At 43.9% G+C, this 27,467-nt stretch overlaps 1 protein-coding gene and 1 pseudogene across 5 annotated transcripts in view; both read right to left on the bottom strand.

Moving 5' to 3' along the window:
• WNT8A (Wnt family member 8A) overlaps window positions 1-27,467 on the bottom strand; it is a 48,669-nt gene that overhangs the window by 1,166 nt on the left and 20,036 nt on the right. For 2 of the 5 annotated variants that reach the window (XM_025432721.2, XM_025432720.3), the window contains exons 2-6: window positions 19,371-19,525; window positions 6,288-6,426; window positions 4,777-4,902; window positions 3,743-3,885; window positions 992-2,434 (exon numbers count right to left, since the gene is read on the bottom strand). In XM_025432721.2, coding sequence (XP_025288506.1) covers window positions 1,886-2,434; window positions 3,743-3,885; window positions 4,777-4,902; window positions 6,288-6,426; window positions 19,371-19,415 — 1,002 coding nt within the window. In that variant the 5' untranslated portion in view covers window positions 19,416-19,525 and the 3' untranslated portion in view covers window positions 992-1,885. Of the gene's footprint in view, window positions 1-991; window positions 2,435-3,742; window positions 3,886-4,776; window positions 4,903-6,287; window positions 6,427-6,659; window positions 6,694-6,784; window positions 7,043-7,147; window positions 7,224-19,370; window positions 19,526-27,467 lie in introns of those variants that run through there. The other 3 variants (XM_025432718.3, XM_025432722.3, XM_025432719.3) reach the window with 3 other exon arrangements.
• LOC112650068 (transcription factor BTF3-like) lies at window positions 24,594-25,646 on the bottom strand (annotated as a pseudogene).

Genomic DNA, 27,467 nt, shown 5'->3' with positions numbered 1-27,467 from the left:
TGACCCAGTTTTTTCAAGTTTTTGAAAACAAAATTGAGTTATCCTGAACATGCTGTTTTGTAATTAACTTTACTCACTTAATATATCATGTATGTTTTTCATGTTGCCAGGTATTTCTCCAAAATATGATTTTAATGGTTGATATTCCATTGTGGGGCCATGATTTAACTACTTTGCCCTACTGTTGAACATTTAAATTGTTTTCTAATTTAAAACATTAAGCTGAGAGGTTTCTTCACTCTTGGTGATCAGTCATTGTACTTGTTTATGGTTGGCCTTTGCACAAAGGGGAGACTCCTAAAGCTGAGATGCTCAAATTTAGGAGACCAATTTTTGAGCCCCCAAGGGCTCTCCACCCCAAGATTGCCAGTGGAAGATGTAGAAGTGCAAATGAGGAAGGTAGAATCCACAACTTTCCTAGTCTCTCTAGCCCAGGGTCTCCCTGAGGCATACAGACACCCCAGGAAGCCCAAGTTAAGAGAGCAAACACACTTTGAATATGGTTCAAGTTCAAAAGGCTTCCTTGTTCATCAAGTTTCTTAGGTTGCATTAAAATAACACCACCTAAATCCAGGAGTCTACATTGTTTTCCTATTGACCAGTTCCTGATTCTCAATTATATCATCTCTTAAACACTTATACCAAGAGGGTTGTGTATTTCCAGTTTTTCCCTTAGTTTTGTGCACAACTGGAATATACAAGCAGGGTTTTCAATTCCCTTTCTTTTTTTTTTTTTTTTTTTTTTTTTAATTTTTTTTTAAACTTTTATTTATTTATGATAGGCACACAGTGAGAGAGAGAGAGAGGCAGAGACACAGGCAGAGGGAGAAGCAGGCTCCATGCACCGGGAGCCCGACGTGGGATTCGATCCCGGGTCTCCAGGACCGCGCCCTGGGCCAAAGGCAGGCGCCAAACCGCTGCGCCACCCAGGGATCCCTCAATTCCCTTTCTTATCCTAAGGTTACCAAAGTGAGAAATAAAACGTCTCAGGTAGATGTATATTCTAGCATTTATTGCAAAATGAAGTTGAATTCCCAATCTGGGAAAATAACAAAAGAGTCCTTTCACAGCTCTTGGGGGCAAAAATCTCTCTCTTTGGGCAGGGTAATGGAGGAGAGCCTCCTCTAGATAAGTTGGGGTCACCTGCCCATTTGCTATGACCATTCTTTTTCCATGGCTACAGAGGTGGTTTCTGAGCTGGGAAAGTCCTCAGTTTATGTTGGGTCCTGGTTTCCTGGTTTTCCCAGGGTTTTGAGGGGAGAACTTTTTTTTTCAGTAAGCTCTGAACCCAGTAGGGCTTGAACTCACAACCCCAATATCAAGAGTCACATGCTCTTCCAACTGAGCGAGTCAGGTGCCCTGAGAACTTTTTAAAAGTGCATACTCAGATGAAAAACTCAATACCTTAAAAGCCACCCACTAGGTACATATATGGTTTCTGCCTCAATGATCTGCGTGAACACATAGTTGTTCTTTCTGGAGTTAGCCAGCATCGGGGAAGCTTGCTCCTTCAGAAGTCTGAACAGAACTCTTTGGTTTTTGCTTCCATTCCCTCTGAAACTTATGGTGACAAGTACTTTGAGGGTCCCTCTGGATAAGACCCCCAAGCCAAACTCCCCTTTAGCAAGATGCAAAAGTACAGACACAAAGTCCAGGAAACAGCTTGCAGGAGAGATTAAATGAGGTCTGCCCACGTTAGAATGCCACATTCCAATTTCAACTCTGTCAAGAATATGCTATATAACCTTGGGCCTCCATTTCCCCATCAATAGCAGATATGAAGAGAGCTACAGACCAACTATGTGATTTTCTAATTCACTCTTTCTGAGAAAGAAACCATGTCCCCTCCCATTGTCAAATTCACTTGCAACTAAGCAAGTGCTTGCTATGAAGCACTGCCCTTGCCTCTGGCCGAAGCGCTGCCCAGGGAGCTTGTGCAGTAGTACTTGTTCACTACGTGCCTACACTGGTCGCACCTGACTGTACAGCACCACTGGAATTTGCAGTTACAGCTGCTGATAGCCTCAGTTCTTCTCTCTTCCACCTGCAGGCCACACTCGGTGCATAGGCGCCCGCAGCTGTGTTGCTCCCACCTGGATGTGTTGTGGCTGTCCTGCAGACACTCCCGACCTTCTGTGCCATAGACGCCCAGACTGGAATTACGGGTACAGTAATCTGGTGACTCCTCTAAAAAGATCAGCTCAGCCTCTGCACTAGGAAGGAAGGCCTCAGTGGGGGCCCAGTGGCCCTCAGCACTGTTCCCAGCCCTCAACTGCCGCTTATCCATCTCAATTTTCAGGGCCTGCTTGTACTTGGCTTTCAGGTAGTCTCCCATTTCCCGGAAGTCAGCCAGCTGCAGCCAGCATGTCTGGATGCTGCAGCTCCCAGAGATGCCATGACATTTGCAGGTCCTTTTCATGATGGCTCTCACTGCCTAGAGAGAGAGGAAGTGAGAGAGGACAAAAAATAAAATGACATTGGGTAGGGAAGACCAAAGGCTAGTAATTCAATGGGATATTTTAGAGTTGTCCTTCTTAACTTTGGAAGAGCATCAGAATTACTGGAGAGGCCTGTGGGAAATGCTCGTTCCTGGGCCCCACCTCAGATCTTCTCAATTAGAGTATTCAGGGGTGTAAAGGCCTTATAAGGGTAATTTTATTTATTTTTAAAAGATTTTATTTATTTATTCATAAGAGACACACACAGAGAGGCAGAGATACAGGCAGAGGGAGAAGCAGGCCCCATGCAGGGAGACCGATGTGGGACTCGATCCCAGGACCCCGGGATCACATGCTGGGCCGAAGGCAGGTGCTCAACCGCTAAGCCACCTAGTCGTCCCTATAAGGGTAATTTTAAAGTGCTGTTGGGTATTGTATGGGAAAATCAAGCAAGTGTTGAAGAAGTTGCAGGAATAGGAAACCGAGGCTCTAGGCCCAACTCCATCCCTTGTTGAGCTTGTTTCTCTCTGTCATTGGAATAAGAATGATCAAGAAAGTTCCGGGTAAATTAAAGGAGAAAATATGATCATCGGCACTGTTATTGTCTTGAAGGTAGAGGCTGGAGTATTGGTGAGGGTTTGTCCTCTCCCAGTGGTAGGGGAGTTCATGCAGTCTGGACCTCTACCGGCAAGGCAATTACCCATGTGTGTGTAATTGCCTTGAAAATCTCTTCCCCTTGCCCTGGGCAATCAGGTCTTCCAGGTATGGGCTCACGGGGAAATTTTTATGCTCTTAGTTTTAAATCCAACTTGCTTGCACTTGAATTCAGAACACTCCAGAAGTCTTGGGTGAAAACAGCCCCTCCAGAGAAGTCTAGATAAGTCCCAATCCCTAGAAATCCAGACAGATTTTAGGATACAATTTGGATGATCTCCCTCCCCTCCCCCATTAATTTCCTAGAATACACAGTTGAAATGTTTAAAATTTTGTCATGAAAGCAAGGCATTGCTACCGTATTGTCCTGTGTTCTCAGAAACCTGCCTGCAGAAGGGGCTACATGGTAATGTTTCATAATAATACTAAAGTAGAAGATCTGAGTTTATTGCCTGGTTCTGATGCTTATTAGTTGTATTGAACTGACTTTGTCATCCAGAGAATGGCGGTGGCCATCCCAGTCCTGTTAGGTGGTATGAGGATGGCACATGGGTCTGAGACAGCTCTTGCTAGGTTGTAAAGGGCTGTGCACATGTGAGGCTATTGCCAATAGTGATCCTGATAGTTCACTGGGGGGCTCCTATACCTACCAGCCTGCCTGCCCTGTTGTTGTGAAGGTTCATCAGGGCTCTGGCATCTTTTCCCTTTTCCAGGCTGTCCACAAAGAGTTTGGAGATCCTTTCCCCAAATTCCACATTGTCGCTGCAGCCTCCCCAGATCCAGCCATGACCTCCTACACATAAGGAAACAATAAGTCCTACATACTTCTTTTATTTTATAAGTAAATCAAACTTTATTATTATTATTATTTAAAGATTTATTTATTTATTCACGAGAGACACAGACTGAGAGAGAGAGGCAGAGACACAGGCAGAGGGAGAAGCAGGCTCCATCACACCCTGGGCTGAAGGCGGCGCTAAATTGCTGCGCCACCGGGGCTGCCCAAGTCCTACATACTCCTCCTGGCTAAGTTTCAGAAGGGTCAAGGTCACTTTAGCTAACATAGCCAAACCATTCTCCAAGAGCCCTAGAAGCATGTAAAGCTGCAGGTGAGAGAGGGAAGTGGAGGTGAGTGGGTAAGGTCCTTTCCCCAAAGCCAACTGCCTACCCTTCAGGTACTTTCCATCTCTAGGCAATTAGTCTTTCTACGCACAGTAAATGTAAGCATACTGAGCCTGACCAAGATGATCTTACAGGTTCATTGCAGCTCAAATATTCTGTAATTGTGCACCATTATCCTACAGTAGTCTTGTTAGAGCCATCTTCTCCCTCTTTGATGACAAATCCGAGTCTCTTAGATCGTCTACAAATAATTGAGTAGCTCTGGATTATGGCCAAGCTGTTCTCAGCCTGAAATATGAGGGTTAGCTTTAAACTGTCTTTGGCCTTCTCATTCCTCGATGTCTTATTAGTTTTAGAGCTCAGTGCTACTTTGTGATCCTGGAATCAAGGACCCGGGCTCAACTCTTGGAATAGTATAGGTCCAGGAGCTCCCACCAAGAAGTTGCTGCTAGCATCTCGGTATCTGAGGGACCTGTGTCCCTTAGCCTTTCCCTGGAAGACGTTAACCTGCATGTAGCTCTGCATTCCTCGCTTCTTCCTACCCACACAGAGCACAGCTTACCTGTTTTTCCGTTTTTTGACTCATCACAGCCACAGTTTTCAAAGTCGCCCATGCTACAGTTCTTGGTGATGATGTACATGACTCCAGCAGAGCTGATGGCATGAATGAAAGAAGTCTCCCTGGTGGCTTTGGAGAGAAAGAGGGGACTGGAAACTTGGTGACTCAAAGCAGAGGCTTTAGAAAAGCAATTGTTTCTCTCCTCTGTCCCCTGTCCCTTTTGGGTTTAAAAGGATGCTCTTTCTGGGCATCTGGACGGTGCAGTCAGTTAAGCATCTGCCTTTGGCTTGGGTCATGGTCCCAGGGTCCTGGGATTGAGCCCCACATTGGGATTGCTGCTCAGTGGGGAGTTTGCTTCTCTTTCACCCTCTGACCCTCCCCCCACCACTCATGCTCTTTCTTTCAAGTAAATAAAATCTTACAAAAAAAAAAAAAGAGAGAGAGAGAGAGAGGATGCTCTTCTACTTGAGAGAACAATGCATGTCTTTCCAGCATCCTTACTTCATTCAGGTAGACAGTATCCCTATGGGGGTGAGGATAATAAAACCCAGAGAGGGAGTGATGGCACCAAGGCCACTCTCCTCACCACTTGTATTGGGACCAAGACACTGCTCTTCTAAAATCCAGCCTGGGCTTCTGTTCACTAGCCACTGCTTCCAGTCCTTGGGCAGTGGGGACTAAGGGCCATGAAGCTGACTTAGCAAAGAGAGAAGGGCCTTTTCTTTCTTCTGATATAACTCAGGAACTATTTAATAATAATAATGATCATGGCTACCACTTACTGAGCTCATATATTACTAAAAAACATTCTTCCGTTTCATTTCCACACACTCCACATTCCCACAGGAATCTGTAAAGAGAGTGTGGACTCTCTTCTTCCACATCTTCTTTACTCCCTTCTTGCCCCCCTTCTCAGGCAACTCTGTATTTTTTGTATATAAACGAACTTTATGCAAACTACTACACACAGTTATAAAGAACCAACAGGTGCGCGCTCACACACACACACACACACACACACACACACACGAGATACAGCTCAATATGATCTTTCAGCTTCTCTGTTGTTGGGAGTTTATGACAGCTGGGCAGATGGGAAACCCCTCAGCGGCTGCAAACACAGAACCCTTTCCCTGTTTTTATTTCATGCAACTCAGTGCAAGGTAAGTGTATACAAACACACACATACAGCCCTGCATTTTAAAAAAATAGAGAAATGATGACATTTGTATGGAAATACCTTTGTATCCACCCCATGCAACCCTCCTAGTATTCCTGGGGAGCTAAATAGAGCTGGCCTCATTGACCCAATGACAACACTGGGGTTGAAAAAGGGGAGGGGTAACTCGGTCAAGGTTTCACAGCCAGGAAGTGGCAGGTCAGTAGATCACTGATAACGTTTTCATTTCATTGTGCGTATACATGTCACACAAACGTACACACAAAACGTACACGTGCAGCAAGCGCACTATCACCATGCACAATATACCCCTTTGTGCGAGTGCACAACTTACCACTTCTCAGCCTGTTGTGAGTGGAGAGCTGGAGAGCACTTTCCGGGCAGTTCCAGCGTTCCCAAGCAAATTGGAATTTACACTCCTCTATGCCACTCTGGGCGCCCAGGGCCACGCTGGTGGTGTAGGTCAGATAGGCCTGGCAAAGGGAAAGTACTATGAAGGTCAGTCCTGACTTGGGTCAGGTCGTCCGGGGCTGCTGGGGGGCAAGCAGGACTCAGGTGGGCTCGCTCTCCATGAAGGAACAATTATGGGTTCCTCTGGGTGGGGAACTTCCGTCACTGTCTCCTTCCCCTTCCCTCTTTTCTTTCCTCAAAAAGAGTTCCCTTAGGAACCTGGGTGGCTAAAAACAGAAGCCAGAGATCATCCTACCTTGGGACCTGTTATCAGGAAATTGTTCACTGACCTGTCAAAAAGAGAAAAAAATGAAGCAGCGGTGAATGGGAATGAGATCATGGGAGCTTCCTGGGTGGGGAAGGTGGATGGAAAGTACTTACCAGGCAGAGGCACTGAAGGTGGCGTAGCATATGCCCATGGCCACCCTGAGCATAAACAGGTCCCCCATGGCCCTGCTCACCCTGAGGGCGCCAGGTCCAGCCCAGGGGCAACTCCTGAGAAGTGAGGGGAGAGCAGGGTCTTTCTCGGTATTTATGTGGGAAAATTCTGAATGGCTAAAGGGGAAAAACCAACAGCTCTTCTCATTTGTCCTTCCCTGGCAGGGCTGCAGGATCCACTGACCCAATGGGGGACCAGAAAGGAAGGACTCAGCCCCAAAGCCTCCAAGGAAAGCCCCGCCCCACCCCGCCCCACCAGCCCTTCTTCCCTCCCAGGCTGACCGAGGGGCTGAAGCCTTTCCCTACCCTTGAGGTTTCTTTCCTCTATAGATCAGACTGCTCTCTTTCTGCTACATGGTTCAATTTCTTAGAGTCTTGGAGCCTAGAGCAGATGAGATTCCTAACCCTGAAAGTAGGTCACTAGTTCCTGTGAGCTACCGTGTCCTCATCTGTCACCCAGACTTCACTCTTTGTCCTGCCTTCTTCCCCAAGTGTTCCTACTTACAGGGGGAACCCTATTTGGTGCACCCTCCTACTCATTTTACCAAAGTACATGGATACACCTTTCCTATCTCCTTCCTTGGTGGCTGTAAAGTTGTGGAATCATGGGACCATGGAGCAGAAACATTTCAGAGCCCATCTCCATAACAGGCCCTTCTACCACATTCTAAGTTCTGGCTAATTTCCTTCATTCCTAGGAGGGTTTATCATTTTATATGTGAAAATCAACCTTTGGGCCACCCAGGGCTGTATTTGAAAAACTGAATGCCCTTTTCACATCACTTTGTTGCTAGGATATCAGCTCCTTAGGCAGGAATTTCTCTTTTATTTAATTTTTTGTTATTATTATTATTATTTTAAGTAATTTCTGTGCCCAACTTGGGGCTTGAACTCATGACCCCAAGATCAATAGTGACACAATCTGGGCAACCTGGGTAGCTCAGTGGTTTAGCGCCGCCTTCAGTCCACGGCGTGATCCTGGAGACCGAGGATCGAGTCCCATGTCGGGCTCCTTGCATGGAGTCTGCTTGTGTCTCTGCCTCTCTCTCTCTTTCTCTCTCTCTCTGTGTCTCTCATTAATAAATAAATAAAATCTTAAAAAAAAAAAAGAGTCACACAATCTACCAACTGAGCCAGCCAGGCACCCCAGGAATCCCTCCTTTAGATTCACTTAAGTGCTTGAGAAGATGCCTGGATGACAAACAAATTAATGAAAGAAATTTGTGACCACTACCTAATAGGGACCTGAGGCACCATTTAGATAGGTTTGGGGTCAAGGAGTCAAGATCTTCCTTGGTTGATGGAGCTCTTTTCTAGGACTGGGGAAGGCAGTCCAGAGAGACTCAGAGGAAAATACAAACAGGAGGTCACCATCATGACTCATTTCCATGGTATCCAGATTACATCCCAGCCCCCCAGGGCCTGATTTGGTGAAAAAGGGAGCTCAGACATCCCCTCATCAAAGGAGTTCCAGGAGCCAAGGAGTCTTCTGGCTTTTTTACTTTTTAGGGCAGTGCATTCAAATTATGGGCTAGGATTGGTGTCATTCTGTAAACTGCTACCTGTTACTAAGTACAGAAATGAAAATATTAAGAAATTTTAAAAAAGATTTTATTTTATTCATGAGAGACATAGAGAGAGGCAGAGACACAGGCAGAGGGAGAAGCAAGCTCCATGAAGTGAGCTCGATGTGGCACTCGATCCCAGGACCCTGGGATCATGCCCTGAGCTGAAGGCAGATACACAACCTCTGAGCCACCCAGGTGTCCCAGTATTTAGAAATTTTTACAATGATTTGATGTAGTGATTTTATTTTACTTTTTTTTTTTTTTTTACTATTTTTAAAATGCAATTTTATTAATTTAATTTAATTTTTTTAAAAGTAGTCTCCATGCCCAGCCTGGAACCCAACATAGGGCTTGAACTCACAACCCTGAGATCAAGACCTGAGGTGAGATCAAGAGTTGGACGTTTAACCAACTGAGCCACCCAGGTGCCCTGATGTATAATTTTAGATATGTTGAATCTAATAATAAGACGTTTGGATTCCTATTTTGTATATATTTTTTCCTGTTACATTTTTCTAAGAGGATGGGCGCAAATGTCACAAAAGCAAAATGTCCTTAATGGACTTAAAGCTCGGCCTCTGAGCCCAGCAAGCTGTCTTCCTTTGCTTGGTTGTGGGCTCCTCTCCTTGGGGAAAAGAAGTATCTGAGACTTGAGTCACTTGGGAAAAGCCCCGAAGTTTGCTTACTATTTTCTCCAGTCAAGAATCTAATGTTTAACTTTTCCTTCTTAAGAACGTTTAACTTGGGCAGCCCCGGTGGCACAGCGGTTTAGAGCCGCCTGCAGCCCGGGGTGTGATCCTGGAGACCCGGGATCGAGTCCCACGTTGGGCTCCCTGCATGGATCCTGCTTCTCCCTCTGCCTGTGACTCTGCCTCTCTCTCTCTCTCTCTCTCTCTATGAATAAATAAATAAAATCTTTAAAAATAAATTAAAAGAAAAGAATGTTGAACTTTTCCTTCAACTGCTTAACAGACTAAGCCACACAGGTGTCCCTCTCCTTTAAAAAAAAAAAAAAAAAGGTTCCATGCCCAACGTGGAGCTTGAACTTACAACCCTAAGATTAAGACTAAACTCTATGGACTAAGCCAGCCACATGCTCCTATCTCTTTAGTTTAGTTTTTTTTTTTTTTTTTTTTTTAAGATTTTATTTATTTATTCTCTGTGTCTCTGTGAGAGACACAGAGAGAGGCAGAGACATAGGCACAGGAAGAAGCAGGCTCCCCATGGGGAGCCTGATGCGGGACTCAGTCCTGGGACCTTGGAATCATGCTCTGAGCCGAAGGCAATGAGCCAAAGGCAGATGCTCAACCACTGAACCACCCAGGCATCCCTATCTCTTTAGTTTTTAAGTGATGATCCAACTCTTCGTTTTTCTTTTCCAGAGAGGGAGATCTGGATCTGAAGACCAGAGCAGATGATGACAGGGAGATAGAGTGGTACCATCACAAGGCCATAACGTCTCTGAACCAGTGATGTGCTGGTAGACAGGTATTTAACAACCAGTTCTGGTGTGTCAGGAGCCATGATTGGTAGTGTTTGCTGATTTCCATGGTGTAAATACTCCCACCATGGCCTTTTTCAAACTACCAACGTGGGCTTGGGAAGAGATGAACAGTACCACATCATTATGTAATATTCTATCATATAGCTATAATAGATGTAAATTACCTTAAGAGTATTGATAATAGGGGCAGCCTGGGTGGCTCAACCGTTTAGTGCCACCTTCAGCCCAGGGCGTGATCCTGGGGACCCGGGATCCAGTCCCTTGTAGGGCTCCCTGCAGGGAGTCTGCTTCTCCCTCTGCCTGTGTCTCTGCCTCTCTCTCTCTCTCTCTCTCTCTCTCTCTCTCTGTGTCTCTATTTATTTATGAATAAATAAATAAAAAATCTTTAAAAAAAGAGTGTAGATAGTAGTAAAATATCAGAAAGTAATCAGGAAAAGATGAATTTTGAGTACTTGTTCTCTTTGTTTTTATTGGTTACGAAACTTAATTTTTTTAAAAAGATTTTATCTATTTATTCATGAGAGACACAGAGAGAGAGAGGCAGAGACACAGGCAGAGGGAGAAGCAGGCTCCATGCAGGGAGCCCGACGTAGGACTTGATCCCGGGTCTCCAGGATCAGGCCCTGGGCCAAAGGCAGCGCTAAACTGCTGAGCCACCCGGGCTGCTCAAGGTTTTATTGTTAAGTAATCTCTATCCCCAACATGGAGCTTGAACTCATGACCCCAAGATCAAGAGTCACATGCTATACCAACTGAGCCAACCAGGCTCCCCCATGTAATTTAATTTTTAATAATGACTGTGTTTAACAACCAGTTTGCAAAATTCCTGTCCCAGCTTTCTGAACTGGGACAAACTACCCCACAGCACACCGTTAGAGCCCTGTGTCCTCCCTCTAGGCCACTGGGAGATACAGTGCAAAAGATTTCGATGTGGAATTGAACACCATCTATTTATCATTTTGTTATATGCAAGGCTTTCACTCTTGCTGAGCCATAAATCTTGCTACCTGCCCTCAAGGAGCTTAGTACCTAGTAAACAGTAAATAGAGGTTTAGGTGTATATTTAACTATGATGAATGAACAAATGCATGTACCTCTGGAAAGGTGTTCATAGAACTAGAAAGGAAGTAGGATCAGATAGTCTTTTTTTTTTTTTAAGATTTTATTTACTTATTTATTCATGAGAGACACACACACTCAGAGGCAGAGAGACACAGGCAGAGGGAGAAGCAGGCTCCATGCAGGGAGCCCGATGTGGGACTCGATCCCAGATCTCCAGTATCACACCCTGGCCTGAAGGCGGCGCTAAACTGCTGAGCCACAGAGGCTGCCCAGGATCAGATAGTCTTAAAGGCCCCCTCTACCTCTACTGTTCAAGGATGTTGAAGTTTCAAGAATCCTAGGGAAAGCTCTGGGGATTATAATCAATGAGGAATAAGCCAGAGTTGCCCTTGTGGTGCCCAGCTTCAGGAAATCTAGAGGCCATCCAAAGAACAGTAGAGTATCTGAGCTAGAGGGTCCCATTTTCTGAACTACATGAAGCCCAGAGAGAGGAGACATCTCATGGTTACACAGTGAGTTGAGGCCAAGAACACTTGGATCCTACCATCCTGGTTTGCTCTAGATGAAAGATTTCCCATAGAGTGGAACTTGCAGTGCTTACATCCCGGCAGTGTTGGGCAAGCTGGGTGATTGGTCACCCTACAACGATGATGGTGTGCATCCTAGACCAATGTTTCTTTCCGAATGCACACTCTCACTAAACTCCCAAATTCCTGGTTCCCCTACTTTTCTTTTCCAGGCTCCTTCCAGGGCCCTGACCCTACTAGCACCACTTAGATTGTGGAGCAAGTTGGAATGGGGGCAGTAGAGTGAGTGGGTGGAGGTAGCCAGAAATAACAGAAGAGAAAGAGAGATAGGATTTCTGACTTTTTACACTCCTCTGCTAATTAGATAAGGGGGGATGGAGCAGGGGGGGAGAATATACCTCCATGCATATTCTTCTAAAGTGTGACACTGAGCAGAGCTCAGGGACTTTCAATCTCTGGTCTCCACCCCTTCTCCTTGGAGATTGGTCTCTTCCCACTCCCTGGGGATCCTCAACTCCCAGTCGAAATGCCACAGCTGCTTGAACCCTGGACCCTCCCTTTGGTCCCCCCAATTTAACTTCTCAATGACTTGCAAAGTTCCTCCACACACAGTATGTCCAAGGAAGGAAGAGGAGCATACTTTAAGTTCTCTGGCTCTCAGATCCAGAGTTCCAGGTGTGGGGAAGAAAAAAAGGGGGCCTCCTGTATGGGAAATGGAAACAGTTAGTTGTCTGTTGAACACATGGGCTTGTGAGGGCTGGGGTCCATCAGAGGATCTAAATCTGCAAGCTATTACTGTTTCATGTTTGAAGATGCTTCCTTCATCATTGTGAAAGCTCTGTAGGGTAGGCTTTGTAAATCCCAATCACAGGGGGATCTCTCAAGGGACAACAGCAGTTTCTCCCATTGGATGGAGAAGCCCAGATGGCAGAAGGTATATCTTCACTATTAGCCTTGGAAGGTTTGGAGTTGGAGGAGCTCCTCTGAAGAGAGATATCAGGTGGTTAAAACTTCTTTATTCTGTTTTTTTATTCTCTCACCATTCTAAACTCCCATCTGTGAGCCTTGGATAGGACACAGAAATTCCCAATTAATGTTTTTCAGTTGATTGTTGGGGAAGAAAGTATGGAGATGATTGTGGGATTTTTAGTTTTCAGAGAAGTATTCATCCATCTATTCATTCTAAAAAAAATGTATCTACTTGAATTCAGGCCAGGACTCAACACTTATGAGTCTAATATGAATTACCCTTAGCTGATTTTTTTTTTAAAGATTGTATTTATTTATTTGAGAGTGAGTGAGAGAGCATGAGCAGTGTGTGTGTGTGGGAGGGAGGTGGTTGCTGAGGGAGAAACAGGGACCATGACACAGAGCCCAATCCTGGGACCTCAGGATCATGACCTGAGTCAAAGGCAGATGTTTAACCAACTGAGCCACCCAGGAGTCTCTTAGTTGATGTTTTTATCCTGGACAAGTTTTCAGTCTGGTCTGAAAGAGACGTTTAAACAATTTATAATAATACAATGAGATAAATTACTTTGGTGGAGTAAGGAATGAAAATAATGAGAAAAAGTCCATAGAATGGGACTTCTGATGGAGACCTGCCATCTGGTGACAGTAGATGGTACAACAGGCTTCTTGTTGCTCTGATGGAAGCTTCACTACTGTAATTTCAGCCTGTATGAACCTGCCTGATGGATGGCCAGCCCATTGGTTGGCACGGTGGGGCACATACAGTAAAGCTTCTAAAATGATCTCCATCCTTGAAAAACTTGTGCTTGTGAGTGTAAGGCATAATTAAGGTAGTTATCAGCCAAATAAATACTTGATGTGCATGCATGAACAAATGAACTTTAAAAAATTTTGTATATATGATTCATGCTCGTTACCAAAAAAATTAAACAAAATGGAAATACATAATCTAAAAAATGAGTCTCACCCATCCATTCCCTGTAGATAACCATTATGAATTTTAGTGTGGATTCTTTTTTCTGCATGTTGATATATACATGTTATTTTAATTTAATTTAATTTAACTTTATTTATTTATTTATTATTGTTTAAAAAAAGATTTTCTTTATTTATTTATTCATGAGAGACACAGAAAGAGAGAGGCAGAGACATAGGCAGAGGGAGAAGCAGGTTCCATGCAGGGAGCCCGATGTGGGACTCGATCCCGGGTCTCCAGGATCAGGCCCTGGGCTGAAGGTAGAGCTAAACCACTGAGCCATTTGGGCTGCTCTGTTATTTAATTTTTTAAGTAGACTCCATGCCCAACTTGGGGCTTGATAGAACTCATGATTCTGAGTCCAAGAGTCACATGCTCTACCAATTGGGCCAGCCAGGTTCCCTTATACATATGTAATTTAAAAAGTAGAACTGTGTTATTATTCCTCAGCTTGGTTTTGAATTTTTCCTCAGGGACCCCTTTCTGTGACACTACAAAACAATCGACCTTATTTTTTCTTAATTTTTATATTAAATAAAAAACATGCTCCTAAGAGTTAAAAGTTTTATAGGATTTAAGAAAAGCACAGCCTTCAATTATACCCCCTTTTTTCTTCTTAAGAAGCAACCACTTTCAATTCTTTTTATTTGTTGCTATTAGTATTACTTCCATATTTTTTTTTTATATTTTTATTTATTATTATTATTATTAATTTTTATGATTTTATTTATTTATTCATGAGAAACACAGAGAGGAGAGAGAGAGAGGTAGAGACACAGGCAGAGGGAGAAGCACGCTCCATGCAGGGAGCCCGACATGGGACTCAATCCCGGGTCTCCAGGATCACGCCCTGGGCTGAAGGTGGCGCCAAACCGCTGAGCCACCTGGGCTGCCCCACATTTCTTTTTTTAAAAGATTTTATTTTACGTTTTTATTTATTTATTTTTTTAACTTAAAAAAATTTTTTTTTAATTAAAAAAATTTTTAATTTTACTTTTAAGATTTTGTTTTTAAGTACTCTACACTCATTGGGACTTGAATTCACAACCCCAAGGTCAAGTGTCACATGCTCAACCAACTGAGCCAGCCAGGTACCCCTACTTCTATATTTCTAAACAAAATATATTTGAATCCTATTTATTAATTTCTCAATTTTAGGTATTACCTGTTGACTTCCCACCATGGAAGTTGAGGATTTGCCTCTCTTTTCTTTCCCCATCTACCAAATAGAAATCCATCTTTTTCATTCTCTCATCTCCCAAGATAGTTAAACTATAATTTTACTTAGGAAAGTGTTCAGTGGGATGCCTGGGTGGCGCAGCGGTTTAGCGCCTGCCTTTGGCCCGGGGCGTGATCCTGGAGACCCGGGATCGAATCCCACGTCGGGCTCCCGGTGCATGGAGCCTGCTTCTCCCTCTGCCTATGTCTCTGCCTCTCTCTCTCTGTGTGTGACTATCATAAATAAATAAAAATTTAAAAAAAAGGAAAGTGTTCAGTGTTTACACTATGATTATATAAATACTATTTAGAGGAGGGGCATGTGGTAAACCAGCCTTACTTTTCTTTCCCTACAAGTCTTTCTGTCTTGCCTGGAATGAATAGTTTTCTTTTCTTTTGTTGTTTGCTTCTTTTCTATGTAGTTATTACCACTTCAGCCCCTAATTGTGCCACTCTTCTAAAATGCCTCTCAAGACACTGAATTCTCATACCCGCTCCAGTCGGGCTGAGCTGTTTCTCTGCATACTGAAAAGCTGTCATTTGAGTATCTTTTTTCACTATCAGGATAGGGTTCACTTTGCTTCTCCACTTTGTTATGCATCCTGTTTCTTAAATATTATGTTTTTTAATCTCTGTTTACTCCCTCATTTTGGTGGGTAACATATTTTAGTAGCTTCCTGAGAATGGGTGCATAGGAAACACATTTTTTGAGACCTCACATGTCTGAAAATCTTTATTCTACTCTCGCTTGTTGATATTTAATTTTTTTCTTAGATTAATATATTGGTAGGGTATAGAGTTGTAGGTTGGAAATAATTTTCCCATGCAATGTTGAAGTCATTTTTCCAATATCTTCTAGTTTCCAGTATTGCTGTTGAGAAATTTATGCCATTTTGAATGCTAGTCTTATATAGGTTACCTGTGCTTCTTCCCCCTACTCCCTTTGGAAACTTGTAGAAACTTTTCTTTTTCCTCAGCATACTGAAATTCCACAATGATGTGGCTTTGGTTTACAACTTTTTTATTTCTTGTTTAGTACTCATGCATTCTTTCAGTCTGTAAACATATGTCTTTTTGTTTTGGTAAACTTTCTTGTATTATTTCTTTGATAGTTTCTTTCCTTTCCTTTTCTTTTTTTTAAATTTTTATTTATTTATGATAGTCACAGAGAGAGAGAGAGAGGCAGAGACATAGGCAGAGGGAGAAGCAGGCTCCAGGCACCGGGAGCCCGACGTGGGATTCGATCCCGGGTCTCCAGGATCGCGCCCTGGGCCAAAGGCAGGCGCCAAACTGCTGCGCCACCCAGGGATCCCTCCTTTCATTTTCTATGTTCTTTTTCTACAATTGTATTTGTATGTTTGTGTGAGGATAACAGACTTCCTTGGCTGATCCTTTCATTTTATCATTTTATCTCTTCTTGCCTGGACTCCATCTGTTTTTGTTTTGTTTTATTGGTTTATTATCTAGGAGGAATTCCTCAACTTTTCTTCCAACCTTTATTTATTTTTGTTTACTTATTTATTTTTAGATAGAGAGTGTGTGTGCTGGGTAGAGTGGGGGGAGGAGCAGAGGAAGAGGGAGAGAATCTTTTCTTTTTTTAATTTTTTTTTTAAATTTTTATTTATTTATGATAGTCACAGAGAGAGAGAGAGAGGCGCAGAGACACTGGCAGAGGGAGAAGCAGGCTCCATGCACCGGGAGCCCGACGTGGGATTCGATCCCGGGTCTCCAGGATCGCGCCCTGGGCCAAAGGCAGGCGCCAAACCGCTGCGCCACCCAGGGATCCCAGAGGGAGAGAATCTTAAGCAGGCTCCACACCCAGTGCAAAGCCTGACATGGGGCTCAAGCTCATGACCCTGAGAGATCATGACCTGAGCCAAAATTGAGTCAGATGTTTAACTGACTGACTCACCTTGGCACACCATCTTCCAACCTTTAGATTACATTCTTTTAATTTCTGCATCAAATCTTTAATATCTAAGAGTTTTATCTTATTCTTTGAATAATGCTTTAAAAAATAATATTCTGGGGTGCCTGAATGGCTTAGTTGGCAATAAGATCATTACCAGAGTGGAAATCAAGAGTTGGATGCTTACCTGAGTTATCCAGGTGTCCCACCCTGACTGACATTTTTTTTTAAAGATTTTATTTTTTTATTTATTCATGAGAGACACAGAGAAAAAGAGAGAGAGGCAGAGAGAGAAGCAGGTTCCATGGAGGGAGCCCAACGTGGGACTCGATCCCAGGTCTCCAGGATCACACCGTGGGCCGAAAGCAGGCACTAAATTGCTGGGCCACCCAGGCTGCCCCTGACTGACATTTTTAAAAGATTACTCTGACTGCTGTGTGGACAATGAGTTGGTGGTGGAGGTGGTGCCAAAGATATTGGCAGATCTCTCTTAAGAAGAACTGACCAGTTCTCGTTACTTAATTTACCATTCTTCCTCGTTCCTCCTCAGTCCTAGCATTTTTCCAGCCTATGTGACTGGAGAGAAAGGCGATAGCATGACCTGAGAAATCAGGGCTTCTTTTGGTGAAAAAAGTGATGGCAGCAAAGCCCAATGGAAATGTTTGGGAGCTGGAAATTTGGCTGAGGAGCTGCAGAGAAAGGACAGAATTTTGAGTGTCTAGATTTCAGATCTCCTATGGAGAAGGAATAGTTGAAGCTGTGAGATTGTATGAACCATCTGAGAGAGGGGATTCAGAGAAAAGAGCAGAAGACCGAAGCAATGCCAGCAAAAGCAGCAGAGGGACAGTACTGTAAGGTTGCAGCACCAGGGCAGTGCAGAAATGCAGGACTACTTAAGCCAGAGTGCCGGCTGAGAGGTGAACACAACAGCAAAGGAGGAGCTATGCCAGGTTGGAATCCTCACAAAGGGTTGCGGCAGAAACAGGACTTGAACAGATATTTATTTATTTATTCATTTATTCATTTATTTATTTATTTTTAAGATTTTATTTTATTATTTATTCATGAGAGACACACGCAGAGAGAGAGAGAGACAGAAACACAGGCAGAGGGAGAAGCAGGCTCCATGCAAGGAGCCCAATGCAGGACTCGATCCAGGACTCCAGGATCATGCCCTGGGCCAAAGGCCAAACCATTGAGCCACCCAGGGATCCCCTTGAACAGATCTTGAAGGACAGGTAGACTGACTAGGTTGATGGAGATGAAAGCAGGGATTTCCAGGCTAAAAAGCCCAAGAACTGGCACCTGGGTGGCTCAGTCGGTTAAGTGTCTGCCTTTGGCTCAGGCTGTGATCCTGGGGTCCTGGGATTGAGTTCTGCTTTGGGCTCCCTGCTCAGCGGGGAGTCTGCTTCTCCCTCTGCTGTTCCCCCTGCTTGTACTCTCTCTCTCTTTGTGCCAAATAAATAAATAAAATCTTAAAAAAAAAAAGCCCAAGGACCAAGGTATAACAGAAATTTCTGACTATTGAGTATGTGTGCAAAGTCAGGGTGTTGTTGGGAGTTTGTGAGAGGAGGCTTCAGTCAGGAAATCATAAGTGATAAATGTGTGTAGAAGGAGCTGAATCAGTTAGTTGATCAACATGTATATATTTTTTTAGCATCCCTGCAAACTGTGCCCCAGGTCAGGCTCTGTGACTATATCTGTGAACCAAGAAACCAAGGCTCTGTACGTCAGAGCACACCCATTAGCAAATCAGACAGGTCTTCACAGGCAAGCAGAGGTGTTCAGACTTTATTCTATGAGACACTGCTCTCATGGGACCCTATAATGGGAGCTGGTTGGAAGGATGTCCCCAGCTTGTGGGGACATGACAGGGAGTGTAGGTAGAGGAGATGCAGACTGGTGAAGAGTTTGCATGTGCATGTGAGCCTGAACTGTGAACATAGACTAGGATGGATGCACTGGAAAGGCAGGGAATACTTTCTGAGAAAGTATTTTTCTTCGGAGAGATGGATGGCTGATTCATTAACCTTTGCAAGGGACATTTGCATGTAATGAGAGTAAAGTCTTTGGCTAAGCTGCAGGAATTAAACTCTGATGATGGAAATTTTTTTTTTAAGATGGTATTTATTTATTCATAATAGACATAGAGAGAGAGAGGCAGAGACACAGGCAGAGGGAGAAGCAGGCTCCACGCAGGGAACCCAATGAGGGACTCGATCCCGGCACTCCAGGATTGCGCCCTGGGCCAAAGGCAGGCGCCACACCGCTGAGCCACCCAGGGATCCCCGATGGAATTTTTAAAAAATATTTTATTTATTTATTCATGAGAGACAGAGAGAGAGAGGCAGAGACACAGGCAAAGGGAGAAGCAGGCTTCATGAAGGAAGCCCCATATGGGACTAGATCCTGGGACCCCAGGATCCTGCCCTGAGCCTAAGGCAGACACTCAACCACTGAGCTACAGAGGTGTCCCCCCGATGGAATTTTTAAAAACATTTTATTTATTTATTCATGAGAGACACACACAGAGAGAAGCGGAGACATAGGCAGAGGGAGAAGCAGGCTCCATGCAGGGAGCCCGACGCGGGACTTGATCCCGAGACTCCAGAAGCACACCCTGGGCCGAAGGAAGAGCTAAACCGCTGAGCCACCGGCGCTGCCCTGATGATGGAATTATTGACTTGAGGGAGTAAGAAGAGGTGTTTGTTGGAGGGACAGCACAGAACCATCCCTGGCCCTGAAATAACACCTTTTCAGGAGCTGTCTACTTACTCAAAGGCTAACTCTTACCTTCCATGTGATATGAGGAATACTGCTTTGCTCTCTGGACATCATTTTGACCACTGAGATGCAGTCATAGGACTTCTTGGTTTTATGGAGATAAACTCATGCCCTCCCAATTCCTCAAGGACTGTCACCCTGCTTGCCCTGCAGACTCAACTTTCCTAGAGAAAACAAGGGAAAGGAAATGAAGAGAAATAGGCAATAAGGAGGAGCACACAGTGCACAAAAATTCTGTGTAAGACTTGAAAGGGAAGTTAAAGGAAACAAACAAACTTTCTTCTTGAGCTTGGGATCAGCAGGGAATGATGCAGCTTCCTGAAGATATTTATAGAAAGCACTGGACAAGCAAAATCAAGAAGCAGAATGACCAACTCATCATGTTTTTCCCTGGACTTGCCCAAGTTTGACACCAAGGTTTCCATATTCTGGGAAAACTGAGGCAATTGATCATCCCATTAGGAGGCCTGGTTTCTATCTCTGCATCTGCCACTGAGTCTTCCCTTTGAGCCTGAGGGTTCCCCCTCATTTGGTAAAGTATAGTACCTGGACCACGTGATATCAGAGAGCCCTTCTAGCACTAATGGAACAATACAGAAATTTGCCCAGGCTGCCCTGACATCCACTTTCTGTGGGAGCTTGTCTTGAGTGTGGGCAGAACCAGTGTCACCACCAGAAGGTTCACCCAAGGGCTAGAGGACCACCAAATTCTTACAAAGACTCTCCTTTCTTACAGATTAGGACTTTTTTTTTTAAAGATTTTATTTATTCATGAGAGAGATAGAGAGAGAGGCAGAGACGCAGACAGAGGAAGAAGCAGGCTCCTTGCAGGGAGCCCAATGCGGGACTCGATCCCGGGACCCCAGGACCACAACCTGAGCTGAAGGCAGACGCTCAACCACTGAGCCACCCAGGCATCCCATGATTCTTGAAGTATTTAAAACCCATGGGATTTGTCTATTTTCACTTTTTAAATTTTGCCAAAAGAAAAAATGAGGTCCAGAAGGACTCTTTCCAATGTCACGTGAACTTGGCTGGCAATAAAATTAAATATTAAATCTTTGTCAGATGAGAAAAGCGCTAGATAGAACCTCTGTTTCCCCACTGTATCTTTCTTTCTTTCTTTCTTTCTTTCTTTCTTTCTTTCTTTCTTTCTTTCTTTCTTTCTTCTTTCTTTTTTTTACCAGTCCAATATTTATTATAACTTTTCATGGAGAAACATGCAGCTTTCATTTGAGTGGATGCCATGCTTCCTGATGGCACAACATCCATCATAGCCTGCGGAGTCAGTGCTCTCCCATAGGAACAAAATGCCTTGCCCTGAAAGAAGATGGAGAACTGTATTCATACTGGGTGCTTAACTCCTGTGTACCCACTCATTCTGATGCCTGCTTCTCTTTCCTTCCTCAGAAAGCCTGAAACCCTGGGTGCATAGCCAAAACTCCCCAGCTACTCCAGAAATGAACACTGCACTGATTTTTTAAAAAAGATTTTATTTATTTGTTCATGAGACACACAGAGAGAGGCAGAGACATAGGCAGAGGGAGAAGCAGGCTCCCTTGGGAAACCTGTTGCAGGACTCGATCCCAGGACCCCAGGATCACGATCTGAGCCAAAGGCAGATGCTCAAACATTGAGCGCCCCCAGGTGCCCCAAACACTGTGCTGATTTTGCACTGAGGCAGACTTGGTTTCAAATCCCCTTTCTGCTACTTACTACCCGGGTGGCCTTGTTGTGCAAGTTTTTGTGCTTCCACAGCTTGGGTTTGTGCATCTATAAACTAGGCACAATGCCATCAGACTCACAGTAAAGGTAAACATTAGCTAATAATATGCGGCCAACGGATTGTTCAACATGGTGAATGCAGAAGGACCTAAAGCATGTTGTAGTTTCAAGCTGGGTTGTCCAGGAAGCAAACTCTAAGATGGAGAGTAGCAGGCAGGGTGTTTATGAGACAGTGCTCTTGGGGTCGACACTTATAGAAGGAAGGAGAAGGAAACAAGATGGGGCAGAGGAGGAAGTGGGCTGTGTTGCAGGCCCAGGGAAGACCTCAGCTGACCTCCCATGGGGAGCTGTAGAGCTGGGATGAGCCTTCAGAACTTGCCAATTGTGGTGAGGGAGCTGGACCTTTCGTACTCCCATCTTGTCGCTTATGCAGTACAGGCTGTCCTGGAGGTTTTCTTCAGCCAAAGCATTCTCCAAAGAGGACTGATAGCTGAGGGTCATGGCAGCATTCCCAGAAGCTGAGGGAGATAAGTCCTGCATTCTTTTTTTTTTTTTTTAATTTATTCATTTATTCATGAGAGACACAAAAAGAGACAGAGAGAGGCAGAGACACAGAAGGAGGGAGAAGCAGGCTCCATGGAGGAAGCCCGATGCGGGACTCGATCCCGGGACTCCGGGATCACACCCTGAGCCAAAGGCAGGTGCCAAACCACTGAGCAACCCAGGGATCCCTAAGTCCTGCATTCTTGAAGTGGGATCTGGATTGTACAGTATAGCATTCATCACTCCCAAATTCCAGATCCTGCGTAAAGATCTCAGGGGCGCCTGGCTGGCTCAGTTGGAATAGCATGTGACTCTTGATCATAGCATTGTGAGTTCAAGCCCCACGTTTGGATATAGAGATCACTAAACAAACAAACAAACAAACAAACTTAAAAAGGAAACAAAAGATCTTGAAAGCTTTCAGAGGGGAAAAACAGGGCATCCAGAAAGGAACAGGAATAAGAATGACATCAGATATCTCAAAAATCCCAGTAGATTTTTAGCAAATCCCATTGCTAAAAGGCAATGGAGAAATGCCTTCAAATGTCCCATGGAAATTGGTTTCTAACCTAGAATTCTATTCTGAGTCTATCTATCAATCAGGTTTGAAGATACAGTAAAGACATTTCAGATATGCAGTTTTGGCTTTTTACTGTTTCTCAAGAAGCAGCTAGATGAAGAATCCAGGAAGTAGAGGATTTGCCAGGAAGATGTGAAGGGAAGTCTGAGCAGCAAAGGTCCCTGGAATAGGAGGCTGAATCCTGGAGGGAAGCGATTTATAGTCTAAGCCACATATTATTTATGGCTATGTCAAAGTTGGTAAAAGTTTGAAGAAAAATGAAGAAATGATGATTATAAAAATTAGAATAGAAGTTACCTCTACAAACAATGGTGGGGTTGTGATGGGAGAGGAGCTTTTGAGGTGTTGGTGATGTTTTGTTTTTTTGATCTGAGTGATGTTACATGACTATTGCTTTGTAACTTTTTTTTTTTTTTTTTTGAGTAAGCTTTTCACCCAACATGGGTCTCAAACTCATGGCCCTGAGATCAAGAGCCACATGCTCTACTGACTGAGCCAGCCAGGCAGGCACCTGCTTTATAACTATTTTAAAATATATAAAAAAATATATATATATTATGTTTATATATATACTTTATATATATGCTTTATGCCATATTCTGTGTATATATTTGAAAATAAGTCATTTAAAATTTCATATGAGGGCCACCTGGGTGGCTCAGTCAGTTAAGCATCTGCCTTTAGCTCAGGTCATGATCTTAGTGTCCTGGGATCCAGCCCCACTTCAAACTCCCTGCTCAGTGGAGATCTGCTTCTCCCTCTCCCTTTGCTGCTCCCCCTGCTTGAGCTCTCTCTTTCTATCAAATAAATAAATAAATAAAAATTTTTTAAAAATAAAATTTCGTATTAAAAGAAAATAAATAATAAATGTAGAGCCCTTAGCACAGTGCCTGGCCTGGCACACAGTACATGTCCAGAGTTGAATATCATCATCATCATCATCATCCTGACCTTGCTGTCCATTCCTGAACAAGTGCTTTCAGCTCTTGGCTTCTATAGAAGAAGAGTGTGGGATGTCTTCTAGAGGAGTGTGCAAAAGCAGGGGAGGATTAATGCCCAGCCAGGAAATGGTTTTATGTCTGCACAGAAAAAAATTGAATCCAGAGCTTCCTGTTCTGAAAACATAAAACTGCAGAGAGAAAATTAAGGGATTTTCTATTTTTTCTGTTTTTTTGATAGTTGTCAGGTGGATAGTAGGATGGGAAGATCTGCTATCCTATGTCCCCATTCCCCCCCCCTTTTTTTTAAAGATTTTATTTATTCATGAGAGACACACACAGAGAAGCAGGAGACACAGGCAGAGGGAGAAGCAGGAGCCTTGAAGGGGAGCCTGATGCAGAATTCCATCCCAGGTCCCCAGGATCACCCCTTGAGCCAAAGGCAGATGCTCAACCACTGAGCCACCCAGGGACCTCTTATGTCCCCGTTCTTACCTGCAGTTGATACTTATGAACAGCTCAGTGGGAACGTGGAACCCAAGAAGATGTTTTCTGGGAGCTATTGTTTTCATGAAAAATTTGTAACTCTAAAATTCCTTTGGAAATTTCAGATATACCTTTGCATGACCTTAACATGTTTGCCATTTGCTTATTTTAGTGCTTCTTAAAACTGCAGAAACATTTCTTGCACAAATGGTTCCTTGTTGCAACAGAAATGCAAAGACCACCAATGAGAAGAAGAACCATCATTCTCCTGGGCATTTCAGAAGCCCTGCCCTGAACTATGGGAGGAAGGTCAAGAGGAGAGGGGACTCAGGTGGTGGGGCTTTACTTGATAGCGACAAGATGCCCAAAAAGAGCAGAGAGAGCAGTGATTAGCTTGAAGATTAGTTCCAAATGGAAGACACCAGAGGGAGGAAAGTAAGTTACCATATGTACCCCAACAGCAGCCTCTGATCTTTGGAGGGTAGCCCTTCTTTGCTTCCAAGGACCCCATGAGACCCCACTTATGGGTACTTATTGGGCAGATTCTTCTTGGGGACACTTCTCCTCCTGTTAAACCCTCCTAAAAGGATGGTAGGCTGTTGGAATGGAGAGAGCTCTAGACTAGGAGCCTGGAAGCCTGGGCCCCAGCTCTGCCTTTAAGCAGTGTGCACCTTGGTCAGATCATTTCATTTTTCAGGCATTGGTTTTCCACGTGCTGAGACTATATCATGCCTCATATCCCCTCCAGATCTGAGAGTCTGTGATTCTAATATCCTGCAAAGCTGGTGAGAGGTAGCACGATTAACAGGATGTTGAGTCCAGTAGGCCTAGATAAATTTATTTATTTATTTATTTATTTATTTATTTATTTATTTATTATTTCCTAGGTAAAGAACTTTATTAACCTTGTTTCAAACTTTATTCCCAGGCTTCTTCAACTTAATTAGCTGCAAAGAATGAATATACAAAAAATAAAGTTTTTGTATAGCAAAAACTGAAAAGAGCTGCAGTGTCCAAGAGGCTTGGGCTTAAAAATATTAGAGATCTAGATTTTATCAGATCCATGAACAAAATTTTAAAAAGCAGTCATAATATAAAATAGCAGCTCCCAGTAACTTCTTCAAGTTTTATCTTCTTCAGAAGTTGACTCAATTCAGTTTGCTTCATTCTTGGAAGCTTCATCAAAATTCTCCACAAGATCTGGAACTTTATCATCATCATCCTCTCCAGTAGCAAGTGGTGTTTTTCCTTTTTTTTTTTTTTTTAAGATTTATTTATTTATTCATGAGAGACACACACACAGAGAGAGAGAGAGAGAGAGAGAGGCAGAGACACAGGCCGAGGGAGAAGCAGGCTCCATGCAGGGAGCCGGATGTGGGACTCGATCCTGGGACTCGATCCTGGGACTCGATCCTGGGACTCCAGGACCACGCCCTGGGCCAAAGGCAGGCACCAAACCGCTGAGCCACCAAGGGATCCCCCAAGTGGTGCTTTTCCATCCACGGATTGTTTGGGCAGAGCTTCAGCCAGTCTTCTTAAACTAGTCAGACTGTCTGCACCAAGCTGGTTTAAGAAACTGGGTAGCATTTCTGTCAGCTGCTTTGTCTCAGCATGGCCTGTAATGGTGAAAGTGTTCGCTGCCAGTGATGCCTGAACTTTAGGGTTGTTAAAATGGATCACTGTTCCTTGGTTTGTGAACATATTCACTTCTTCAATAACCAGAGATATTGTTTACCCGTAACTTCTTTAAGGAGAACTGAAGTTTTTTTATCATCTGCTGTAGCTGTTCTATGAACCACCTTCTTTCGGCGAGCAGTTCCTTTCCCACCAATGCGCAGTTGTGCTTGCAGTTTGGCGAGTTTCTCCTGGCTCGTGATAGTTTCTTTCATCTTGTTGGAGCGCAAATGGGACCGCGCAGGGACTAGGGTTGGCGCTCGGAGGGGGTCTCGGGCGGACCAGCTGAGGTTAGGCGCACACACGCGGGGACGCAAGATCCAGGCCTAGATTTAGATCCAGCACCACCTACTAACTATGTGAACTTTGCAAATTATTCAACTGTCCTCAGCCTGGTTGCCCAGATCTATAAATGTATAGCTGTACTCACAGCTGTTTTGAAGTTGAAGGGAAGCAGTGTATGTCCATGGTTCTCAAACTGTGTGTTCAGGCACCCTAAAGCTCTGCAGTGAAGTCACGCCAGACCACCGAGGAATTTTTCAAATTTCTGAGGCAAACACAATGAAGCAGAGGTAGCTTGTCATTTCAACATTAGATTGCACTATATTACTTGACGCCTTGTGATGCTTTGTGTATTATTTCACAAAGCGAGGTTTTCAGTACGATAAAAGGCAAGTAGCATGTGAAAATCTGCGTGGAACACAAAAGGAGGGCGATGGTATCCAATCCGATTAAGAAGCTGAGCAGTGTACTATAGGTGTGAACATCCCATTTGTAAATACTTGTAGTTATTTAAGAATAAAATAAAAATATTTTTTCAAACAACTACTAAGTTGTTAGTATATTAATGCATCTTAGTGTTTTTGGATCTAATTATTTACTACATGGAGCTGTTAGGTATTTCCTTTGGCCCAAGGGAATGGTGGCAAGCTTATTGAATTTTCCTATGGTTCTGTGAACAGAGGAATTTTGGGGACCTCTGATATGGAAAGTACTTGGCATACTGTAGGTGCTCAACAAATGGTAAAAAATATTTTTAAAAAGATTTTATTTATTTATTTGAGAGAAAGAGAGAGAGAAAGGGGAGAGAAAGAGAGAAGACATGGAGGGGAGGGGCAGAAGGCGAGAGAGAAGCCGACTACCCACTGAGTGTGGAGCCTGTCTTGGGGCTCGATCCCAGGACTCTGAGATCATGATCTGAGCTGAAGTCAGGTGCTCAACTGATTGAGCTACCCAGGTGCCCCAAATGGTAAAAATTATTAAGGAAGCTCGCAAAAGGGAACAGGGAGCTATCTCTGCTTATTTCTGGTGGTGGTGGGAGCTAAGCATGAATCAAGAGGTGTTTGACATATCTTTATAATAGTAGTACTAGGCACATGGAGGTGCTGCATACAGGCCACCTGAATGAGTGAAGGTGTCACAGATAAAAGTTTGGGTTATTTATTTCTTTAGTTAGTTAGTTTTAAAATATTTTTGTTCGTTTGAGAGAGAGAGAGAGAGCACGAGCAGTTGGAGGGAGAAGCAGACTCCCCCCTGAGCAGGGAGCCCGAAATGGGGCTGGATCCCAGGATTCCAGGATCATGACTTGAGCTGAAGGCATATGTTCAGCCAACTGAGCCACCCAGGTGACCCAAGTTTGGGTTTTTAAAAAGATTTTATTTATGTATTTGAAAGAGAGAGGGAGAAAGAGAGAAAGCACGTGAGCACATGAGCAAGGAGAGGGGAAGAGGCAGACAGAGAATCAGACAGAGAAAAAGGTGGAGCAGGGAGCCCAACTCAGAGCTCTATCTCAGGACGCTAGGATCATGACCTGAGCAGAAGGCAGATGCTTAACCATCTGAGCCACCCAGGTGCCCCGTGAAAGATTTTATAAAGCACCTGGGACAAAACCACCAAGGTGAGCAATAATTTTTTCAGGGTCCCTTCGTCTCTTCATCACAGTTTATACTTTGCACAGTGTATTTCCCCAGGAATCCCCAAATACAAGTCCATTCTCTCCAGAGGATTTGTCTTTAGTCTTGTTTTCTTTTTTTTCTTTTCTCTCTCTCTCTCTTTCTTCCTTCCTTCCTTTCTCTCTCTCTCTCTCTCTCTCTCTCTCTTTCTTTCTTTCTTTCTTCTTCCTTCTTCCTTCTTCTTCCTTCCTTCCTTCCTTCCTTCCTT

Source organism: Canis lupus, chromosome 11 (genome assembly GCF_003254725.2).
Source record: "Canis lupus dingo isolate Sandy chromosome 11, ASM325472v2, whole genome shotgun sequence".
Classification (NCBI taxonomy): Eukaryota; Metazoa; Chordata; class Mammalia; order Carnivora; family Canidae; genus Canis; species Canis lupus.
This window is presented reverse-complemented; position numbering and strand designations above follow the sequence as displayed.